We start from the raw sequence: 11,097 nt of genomic DNA, 5'->3' as shown, positions 1-11,097 counted from the left end.
CACCATTCATGAATAAAATAAAATTAATTCTCTGATTTTGTTTAATGTAAAACTTTTATTTGATTTCAAGTTATATACAAGAGTAGTTTCTATCTATCATTTTTCGTAATGTTTTGAATTTTATACTTTTTCACCCACCCTCCCTGTTCCTTTCCCGAAACCCTCCCACAGAAGGCAATATTATAATCTTTAGATAGTTTCCATCCTACACATTAATCAAAAGTGAATGTGTTGAAAGAAAAATCATGTCCTTGAGGGAAAAATAAAATATAAGAGATAGCAAAATTACTTAGTATGTAAAATAAAATTTTTTAATTGAAGGTAATAATCTCAGGTCTTTGTTTAAGCTCCACAGTTCTTTCTTTGGATATAGATGGTGTTCTCCATCAGATACCCTAAAATTGACCCTGATTATAGTGCTGATGAAATGATCAAGTCCATTAAAGGTGATCCTCATCACCATGTTACTGTTGGGGGGTACAGTGTTTCTCTCTTTGATTTTTTTTTCCTGGTTTGAATACCAGAATCATTTTTTATTCATTAGAGGAGTTTGGTAGGATTCATGATTTGCCTATTATTTCAACTAATTTTTTCAATATTAAAAATAGTGGGGGTGGCTAGGTGGCACAGTGGATACAGAGAGCACTGACCCTGGAGTCAGAAGTACCTGAGTTCAAATCCAGTCTCAGACACTTAATAATTACCTAGCTGTGTGGCCTTGGGCAAGGCATTTTAACCCCATTGCCTTACAAAAACCTGAAAAAAAAAAGAAATAGTGGATCTTTTAATATTTGATTCAATTCACAAGGAAATTCACTTTTTTCCTGTAGTTTATTTTGTAGAAATCTCATATAAGATCTGTTCAATTACTTTTTCCAAACTAGGACAATTTAAACATTCTGTTGCCTCTTCTACTAATCTAGGCAATTTATGTTTTTATATATCTTCTTTCATTTCACTTAAATTGCTAAATTTATGCTCAGACTATTGAGCAAAAGAAAAACTTATAATTGCTTGAACTTCATCTTCATTAGTGTAATATTCACCTTTATTTAGGTTATTAATGATTTGGTTTTCATTTTGTTTTCAAAAATCAAATTTTTCAATTGTTCATCTATTTTGATGATTTATAAATTAAACTCTAGTTTTATTCATTAACTCAATAATTTTATTACACTCAATTTTATTTATGAATATTAGATTCTTATATTAATATCTCCTTTAATTTTTATGGTATCCAATCGAGTTTTAATATAGGAACATAGATGCAAAATTCTAAATCTAATACTAGCTAAGAGATTACAACTGGGGCAGTTTGGTAGCACCACCCCAGAGTCAGGAGGATCCAAGTTCAATTCCTGCCTCAGACACATAACAATTACCTAGTTCTGAGCTGTGTGACCTTGGGAAAGTCATTTAACCCCATTGCCTTGCAAAAACAAAAACAGAAAAGTGATTACACCAATATATTGCAAAGGCTATACATTATGATCAAATGGAATTCATACTAGGAATGCAGGTATGGTTTATCATAAGAAACTACTAACATAATTTCTTGTATAAATAATAAAAGTAAAATATAATTATATGTTTATATCAATAGATGCAGAAAATGATTTTGATAATACTGTACTTACTGCAATACTTATTTCTATTTAAAACACTTCAATGTATTGGGATCAACTGATTTTCCCTTAAATGGACAAAAAGCACTGATTTAAAGTCAGTAGCGTGAATTATCTGTGATGGTTCTAAAGTAGAAGCCTTTCCAAGAAGGTCAAGTGTGGGAAAAGGAGGGCAACTGTACTGAAAATCTTAGAAGCAAGGGCAGCTGGGTGACTCAGGGAATCGAGCACTGGGTCTGGAGTCAGGGTGATCTAAGTTCAAATTCAGCCTCAGACACCTAATAATGACCTAGCTCTGTGAACTTGACCAAGTCAATTAAATTCTTTGCCTTGCAAAAAAAAAAACTTCATAGAAATAAAAGGGGAAAAAATAGAAGAAACCAGAATAGGGAAGGTGGTGAAAAACTAAATCTTTTTGCATATGATATGAGATTATATTTGGAATATCCCAGACTCAAGTGAAAAATGATTTGAAACAATAATTTTATCAGAGTACCAAAGCATAAAGGAAATAAATATAAATCATCAGCATTCCTGTTTGTCACAAACAAAATTGCTCAGAAAAAGACAGTAAAAGATTAACAAATTAAAATGACATAAAATACCTGGGACTCCACCTGCCAAAAGATACCTTGGAACTTTAGAAGCAAAGTTTTAAAAATACTTCTTATAAAATGAAATCAGATTTAAATAATTGGATACATCTTAATTATTCCAGAGTAGGCATGGACAATGTAACAAAAATGACAATCGATGACATCCCAATTAAATTACAAAATAAATTACTGAAATAGCAACATAACAAAATTCATCTGAAATAACAAAAAGTCAAAAACAGCAAAGGAATTAATGGAAAAATATGGAAAGCAAGAAGGGTTAGTAGTAAAAGATTTTAAACCATGTTTAAACTATGTTACTGGCTAAGAAATAGGAAGTTAAATCAGTGCAGAGAATAGACATACAAATTATAACAGCAAATAATTATAAAAACCTTGCATTGGAAAGTTTAAATAATGAAAATCTGTGGATAAGAATTCATTAGTTGGTATAAATTTCAATGCAAAATAATATGAAAGAAACTGGCCAGTCTCAGAAACTTTGAACTTGTTACAATCAGAGATCACTCAAAGTACTCTGAGCCATGTACTGAGCCCTTGGGCTCCCTTGCTGAGATGTGTCTCCCCTTCCTGAGGACACAGCATCCCCACCTGCCTGGCCCAGAAGCTTCAGACTCCCTCCCCCACCACTTTCCTTGGATGCAAGCCTGAGACAGACACCCGCACTCACCTGGACGCCCACCTCAGAGCAGACAGGGACAGTCGGGGCTGCAGTTATAGGTGCTGGATGTCTGAGCTCATCCCCCTCAGAGACGTGATTATCATGTCACCCACAGGAGAAGTGACACCATCTGATTAGGGAGTCAGTGGTGTCCCTTGGGTTTCTGGGAATTTGGGGCCCTTGAGTCTATCAGGGTCTGCAATTAGGACTGAGTGATGAGTGTTCAGTCAGAGGCTACAGCAGCTGGGAGAGACCCTCTGATGAGCTCCATGGAGAGAGCTTGTGAGTTAGGGCCTGGCAGGGCCAAGTGGGGGGCACTGAGGATTAGAGAACCAGGCTGTCTGAGGCTATTCATCTGTGCTGGACAACCGGCCTCTCCAATTTGGGCTGCACATGAGATGGACAGTCCCCTGGGTCACACCTGGGTCCTGCTCACACCCTCCCCTCTGAAGGCCTTGAAGACCAACCTTTAGGGATGATCCAGGTTTGAATGCAGGAAGTAGACAGTGTATATGAAGAAGTAGAAATGACCATCAGGTCAATCCATCAATATTAGTGATGAAGGCTCTCTGTCTACACCACAGTCCACCCTCTCTGGTATGTGAGTGAGCACATGGTGTGGTGATGAGAGCCCTGGGCTTCAGGTCAGGAAAGCCAGGCTGGAGGATCTGCTCTGATCTTGTTTTATTCCTCTGCTCTGAATCTGAGTGTTTTTCTCTATGGAACAGGGATAATCTGACTGGCTCTATCTCCATCATCCCAATTACTAAGAGGAAAATCTTTGCTAACCTCAAAGCACAATGTCCCTGTGAGCAGCTCTGTGTAGACTCATTTGGTTCTGGGGCCTCTCTCCTCTGGGAATTCCCTCCCATCCTGTAGACTGACTCATGGTAGGGTCTCCTAGAAGTTAGCCAAAGATGGTCCGCCCTACATGCTCCAGGCCTTTATTTCCCCTGACATGTGAGACCAGAAACTATACTCAGGCTCACAAGTGATCATGTCATGTCCCCTCCTTCTCAAATATTTTCAGAAAGACTGTTTTTATACTTTTGCATTTTCTAGGCCTGATGTGGTACATGCTTTGGTATCTAGCTGACATTTATATAGGGAAAGTTGGTATCTTGCTTTATATATCAGAAAGGGTATATAAAGCATTTTACACATATGATCTTTTTGGGAGGGAGGCCCCATGTGGCTCTCCTTCAAATTTAACTAGGGATTTTATTTTTAGGAAGCCACACAGCTGTAAGATTTATCATTTATGGATCATCTCTCCTGATCCCAAAGACAGGATTGGCAGATTCTCAAGATGGTTTCATTGCTGGCACTTGATTCTCCTCCCCTCATTCAAACTGAGAACCTCTCCAAACCTTCCCTATATCCATAGGTGAACAACCTTGACCACAGCTTATGGGGACTGATGTGCCTTTAGTTTTCTTTCTTCCCCAGTTTGGAAGAACTACAACCCCCACTGTCTTTGGAGCCAGTGAATGTCTTCTCAGAGAAGGTTGCATTCCATCTCCAGCTCTGGAATTTGACAATTCCTTTTAAAATTAATTGGAAACTATACAGTAAAGGTTATTAAGTTCAAAAAAGAATACTCCAGGAAATCATCTTCGATTTATCTATCTATGCACCAGACATGCTGAAATGTAAAGCCACATCTGGCCTCCCTGCACTGCCTACTCATCTCCCTGACCTGTAGGACAGCACAAAAATTCTTTCACATTTGGCCTGTTCATGTCCAGATGATAAAAGGAAACAGGCATAGAATTCTTATTTTATCATTATTATTACCAAATATCTATTGAATGCTCACTGCCCAAAGCACTACCAAATGCTGGGAATTCAAAGAGAACCAGAAATAAATCCTGGTCCTCAAGGAATGTCTTTTAATGGAGGAGGAAATCACATGCAGTAGGAAACTTCAAAGTCTAAGTGGAGTGCTATTTTTTGTGGCAAAATGGCTCAGATACATTTCTTATACCTGTTTCTAGGAATTTGCTCAGAAAGGAAGTTCTTTCTGACCAGAGACCCAAGGTCAAAAATTTCAGGGGTAGCTTCTCTGGTCTTTGGCCTGGGAAGTCACAGCCACCTGATCCACTTAGCACCCCAAGTGATAACATGACAGATAAACATATCTAGAAGTCTGATGATTGGTCTTATTATGGACACTGTCAGACTCAAACATTTTATTTATGTTTTTTTTGGGGGGTGGAATTTCTTCTTGTTTGTTAAAATGGGGGAAAAGAGATGGGAACCCCATCCCCCTGGGCTCTGGGGAGGCATGCAGGTGATCCCAGGGAAGAGGAGGGACGGACAGGGGCCTGGGTGTGGAAGATGAGAGTCCTGGAGTTTCCCACAGTCCTCTTCTCTGCAGGTAAGGCAGTGCTGGACAGGAGAAGAGAATCCAGCTGCCTTGAAAACCTACATTGAGTTTTGAGTAGACATACATATAAATACATTTTTATACATACACACACACACATACACACATATACACAAAGACAGGGCCCTCTGTGTTCCTGTGTATGGATGCCAGCATGTGTGCATGTATGTGTGTGTGTGTGTGTGTGTGTGTGTGTGTGTGTGTGTGTAAGTATATAAGGGTATGTGTACCTGAGATCAGAAGCTGACTTTCTAGTGATTCTCTAGAGTATCTCTTAGTCGGGGAAGGAAGGGTGGGCAGGTCCAAGATAGCTGTTTAGTTTTGGGGCAGTCCCTTGGTCTCTAAAGGGGGCCCAAATCTGTGTAAATTATGTGTATTCTAGGGTGTGTGTGTGTGTGTGTGTGTGTGTGTGTGCGTGATGAAAGACACAGTCCCTGCCTGGCTACCAAGTCCTGTCTCTCCCCCTCCAGCTCTCCAGGGGAAGGGTGAAAGAAATCAACATGGGGTGCAAAGCAGAAGGATGAGGGGGCCCATAGGAGATGTCCCCTCCCCAGCCCCAGCCCGGGGTGACCTAGGCCTTGGGGAGGGGAGGGGGGAGGCCTCCCTTATCTTTCCGCCTCCATGGGCCAGTTGGCCTTCTGTTCTGAGGTGGCCTGCTGAGGGGCCGGGGGAGGCCAGTCCGAGGGCTGGGAAGAAGGGGCAGGAGTCCATGAATATTGCTGCGGCTGCCCGGGGGTGAGGCAGTGGGCCGGCTGGGGGTGGGGAAGCTCCCAAAGTGGGGGTGCGGAAGGGGTGGGGGCGAGGCGGCCGAGGCGGGAGAGCATGGTGAGGGCGTCAGGGCTGTTGGCGGGAGTGCACATCGTCTGATGATGGTGGTGACTGTAAGGGATATTGGTCCCTTGGAAAAAAGCACTGAGGGCTACCGCCAACTGCCAGTGTGCCGCCTGAAGGAGCTGCTTCGCCCGGTCGGGGCGCAGCCCGCAGTCAGCACGAACGATTGGCCATGACCTGGTGCTTCAGCTCGTCCATGGTCACGGACATGGTGCCGGGAGGGCTCGGCTCGCCTCTGGGCGCAGGCTGGGCTCTCCGGCTCCCCTCTACAGATCCACCATTACAGAGCCGGCTCTGGCTAATCTTATTTATGTTTTTTAGCATTTTATTTTCCCCAGTAACAAGGAAAAACAATTTTTAACATTCATTTATAAACTTTAAAATTTAAAAATTCTCTCCCTTCCTCCTAGTTCACCCCCCCCATTAAGAAAGTCAACCATTTGATATAGGTTATCAATGTGTATTCATGCAAAAATTTCCATAATAGGCATATTCTGAAAGAAAACAACAAAAAACCTCAAGAAAAACAAAATTAGAAAATCATATTTCAATCTGTATTCAGAAACCATCAACTCTTTCACATTCTTTTTCATAAGTCTCTCAGAGTTGTCTGGGGTCCCTGGATTGCTGAGCAAATCGAAGTCACTGGCAGTTGATCATCCCCCAATAGTGCCATGACTTTGCACACGGCCCATTCCACTTTGCCTCAGTTCATCCCACATAAACTTCCTCCCACCTCCCTCACCTCCACATGTGGAACCAATGCCAGCTTGAGCAGTTCCAGAATAATGCTGATTTTCCCCAGAGAAAGTTCCCTTTAAAGGGAACTCTTGGTACTATGGTAACCCTAGGGCTCCTTAGCTCTTCCTCTGACACTAAAGGTGTCCCACACACTCCATTTAGAAAGAGCTTCACTAGGGTTTGCCTTCTCCATCTGAAATCAAACCTCAGTTGTGGTGGTGGTCCTTGACATAAGAGTCCATGGATGAAATAGAGTTGCGACCTGAGGGACTGCCCCTTTCATGGGGAGCACACTTTGAAGGCATGAGAATCTTTTGGTTCATAAATGGGAAGTTATGGCATCAATTTATTGTCTAGAGTGACTTTCAGCATAATTTTCTTTCCCTGTTTATCTGTTTTCAAATTTAACTTTTATTTTAAATAAGTTATTTTTAATCATTTTTGACATTAGTTTTTTAAAAAATTTTGAATTCCAAATTCTCTCCATTCTTCTTTCTATCCCACCCTTCAATGAGAATGCAAACGATTTTATGTTATAGATGTGCATTTATGAAAGGCCTATTTTCATATTACTTAGGTTGTAAAAGAAAACATAGACCCCACAATTGAAAAGTGAAGTTAAAAAGTGTACTTAAAGGTTCATTCATTTTTCATCAATTCTTTCTCTGGAACTAGATCGCATAAGTCTTTCAGAATTAACTTGCTCAGAATAGTGAAATAATTCACAGGACTTCATTCTACAACTTTGCCAGTACTGTGTAAAAAAGATCTCCTGGTTCTGTTTTGTTTACTTCCTAACACTCCATGAAGACCTTTCTAGGCTTTCTGACATTTCTTATGGCACAGTTGTATTCCATCGCAATCATATCCTGTATTTTACTCAGGCCTTGAAGGATGTTGCCTGAATTTCTTTGCACAAAAATAATTTATGAATTTTTTTGTAAGTATAGGTCATATTCCATTTTAAATCCTTTTTGCAATACTGACCTACTACTGGTATTATTGCGCCAAAGGTTATGCCCAATTTTGCAATTCCAAATTGTTCTCAAGAATGATTGGATCAGATACTGCCAATGACAGTACATCAGTGTCTCTCAATTTTCTCACATCCTGTCCAAAATTTATAATTTTCTTTTTCTCTCATATCAGCCAAACTGATAGATGAGGGGTTAACTCAAGTTGTTTTAATGTGCATTTCTCTCCTCACAAATATATAGAGCATTTTGTAGGATAATAGATACCTTTGATTTCTTCTTCTAAAAACTGAATCATGAAAGGAATTTGGTAGATCTCCTTTATGGCCTATTTTATCAAGTACAATTCCAATACTTGTGGAATTAATTAAATGGATTGGTAGAATTTACTTCTGAATACAAACAGTTCTTTGACTTTTTTCTTCTACTTTTTCTATAACTTGGTTTTTAATTTAAGGAATAAAACAAGCATTTCCAAAATACAGTGGCATAAAAAGATGATTGGGTATGAACTTCAAACCTACCATTCACAACTTTCTCTTCCTATCAAATATACAATAAAATGATAATATAAATTGTTTGCATCTTTCCCATTCCTTGCTTTAGACATGGCTAACATTAGACAAATAAGAGAGTTAGATTGATCAATAGATTGATATAGAATTGATAGATTGATCGATAGAAAGATAGATAGATATAAAATTATTCTATGCATATTTCTATATATCAGTTCTTTCTCTGGATGCAGAAAGCATCTTTCTACAAAAGTCCTTTAAACCATCATAATCAAGTAATAAGACAGGACCCTCACCCACGGACCCAGGATAAATTTGGAAAATTTATGTCCTCCCCTGGCTTCTTTAGTTCTCTAAAAGTTTGTTCCTTATTACACCCTTTGTACATGATTGGAAAATGAAAGTAAAAAGGTGTTGCAGCTTATCAGATCATCTCAAGTCTTCCTCTACCTTAATTATACCAGGATTATCATGGCCTTACCAGGGGATTTTCTTCTCCTGAAAGACTACCTCATCTTGTGGAAGGCTTTAAATCCCCTGCGCCTGCCCTACCAAAGGGCACAAAATGTTGAGCTCCCCTGTGCACCAGGGGATTCATTCAGTTCAGGAGAGAAAAAGAAAGAGGCATACACTCAGGTGGAGCTACCAGTAGGACAACTAGCAGAGCCATTTATTGGTAGTATCAAATAGTTCTTATAGAAGAAAACTACAAAATCAGCATACAGGAGATAAACAATGGCGTGACTCTATTTGGGGCAGGATGCAACCTAGGAAGATGTAACTCAGGTCAAGAAGTATGGGAAAAGGGCTATAAACAAGTGTGGCCATGAATGAGGCAGGTGGGTTATCAAATCAGAGTTCTGTTTAAAGCCTTCAGTTTGAGGGTCACCAAAAGTTAGATCATTTAGTCACAACTGACCTCTAACCCAAAATCGTTCAAGTAGCTCTCCACAGTAGGAAGGAAGGAGTCTTTCCCCAGTACAAAAGCATGAAGATGGGCAGTAGTATGAGAGGAGCAAAGAGAGAAAAGATAAGTGAAATGTATTGTAGCAGAAAGAATATCTGATGATGCTGGCTAGAGACTTTGGGGTCAGGCAGGGAAGAGCTAATACTAGAAGTTACTGTGTTTCTATTAATTGTAGTCTTAGTGGTCCCAAATCCTTCTTTACGTTCTCTGTCCCACATACTTAGGGTTGAGAAAAGTTGATATCTCCTAGAACCTTAGGATCCTAGTCTGACATACTCTACTGGAACAGGGACAGATCAGTCAGGCCTATCCAAAAAATCTTCCCCAAAAATCTTGCCCAGTAACTACAAACTGACTCACAAACCCTGATGGTTCTTCTGACACTAGAGGCTTGGCCTCTGCCAGGGAGCACAGCAGGACCTGGAGGGTTCAGTGTCCCTGTGAATCAACAAAAAGGGGCTGATGGTTGGAAAACACATTGCAATGAATGTACTCACAACCACTACCCAGGCACCAGAATGTATCACGTACACTTTGTAGAGTGTGAACAAACAATTGATACAGTAAGCAGTGACAAAGATGCCCAACAGCAGCAGGATGGTTTGAGTGGCCTTGACCTCTGGAAATGTCCTTGGAGCCAGACAACTGCTGTGAATATGATGGACTCTCTGATGATGTCTGAACAGTGAAAATATCATGTAGCTACTGGTGAAGACCATACATCCTACTAACAACATATCTCGAAGGGAAGGGAAGATGGTAAGCTCTTTAAGTGCCCTTTCCCTGAAGCAATAAAGGAGATCCAATTCACCTTCATGGCTACTGTTGATGTACCTCGATGCTGTTAAATGTATTGGCACACTCATTTCTATAATCATGTTGAATATCCAGCAGAGGAGACATGATGGTTTGATGAGCTTTGGAAGTTTGACTTTGACTTTCGCAAAACTAGAGTGGCTGGGACTGATGGTGATGGCCTGGAAGGCACTCAGGAGGCAGGTGGTACAGATGGAATGCCCCCGGGTAACACGATGAAGGTAAAATACCATTTTACAACCTGCATTTCCCAGGAAATATCCTTTGTCTAAATGGAAGAGTGCTAGTGGGCATCCCTGGGTGAGGAGCACTATGGTATTACACAACATAAGTTGGACCACAATGGGTTCCACTGGCCTTGACCTATGACTGCTGAACAATGGGAAGCCATAACAGCAGAGAAAGCAAGAATTGCCAAGGACCCCAACTCCAATTTGAGAAAGGAAGATAATCCCCACCACTCTGTTATATAGGTGCATGCTCTTGGAGTGTTAAGTAGGCATAGATGGAGATATCATAGAAGAAGACATAAAAGATCATTCCAAAATCTTTCATGGGGATTGAAATGAAGACCCATGGTTCGCCTGTGAGGAATGATGAAATGTTAACCAGTGGTCAATTGCCTTCAGAATTTCCCGAGTCCATATCACATCCTCATGCACTTACATGACCATAAACCGAATCACACCCTTTCCCCCAACCACCAAATCTCATGCACATGCATATTTATATAACCATATACTCTACATGGGCTATCCAGATGTCCCATTTACTTCACTGACTCCTAGTGAAAGGATGGATAACTGGGCTTCCCACAAAATCTTGGGGTTTTTTGTATGATTCAATATTTGTAACAGAACCAGTGACTTTTCATTCATGAAACAAATTTGGAACAAAAGTGTTGTACTCACAAAGGGCTCATGTGGTTCTTGGATAATGAGATAGATAATAGGACAAAAAT

At 40.4% G+C, this 11,097-nt stretch overlaps 1 protein-coding gene and 1 pseudogene across 1 annotated transcript; both read right to left on the bottom strand.

Moving 5' to 3' along the window:
- Positions 1-5,897: 5,897 nt before the first annotated feature.
- Positions 5,898-6,333, bottom strand: LOC141510188 (UBA-like domain-containing protein 1 pseudogene; annotated as a pseudogene).
- Positions 6,334-9,703: 3,370 nt separating this feature from the next.
- Positions 9,704-10,615, bottom strand: LOC141510175 (vomeronasal type-1 receptor 1-like). The gene has a single exon (XM_074220215.1). It carries the CDS (start codon positions 10,613-10,615, stop codon positions 9,704-9,706), a length of 912 nt encoding a protein of 303 aa, XP_074076316.1.
- Between the last annotated feature and the right edge of the window lie 482 nt (positions 10,616-11,097).

This window comes from Macrotis lagotis, chromosome 1 (assembly GCF_037893015.1).
Source record: "Macrotis lagotis isolate mMagLag1 chromosome 1, bilby.v1.9.chrom.fasta, whole genome shotgun sequence".
Taxonomy (NCBI): Eukaryota; Metazoa; Chordata; class Mammalia; order Peramelemorphia; family Peramelidae; genus Macrotis; species Macrotis lagotis.
This window is presented reverse-complemented; position numbering and strand designations above follow the sequence as displayed.

What these genes read in the sequence shown, in the direction of transcription:
- LOC141510175 (XM_074220215.1), bottom strand. Translation starts at nt 10,615, where the DNA reads ATGCACCTATATAACAGAGTGGTGGGGATTATCTTCCTTTCTCAAATT.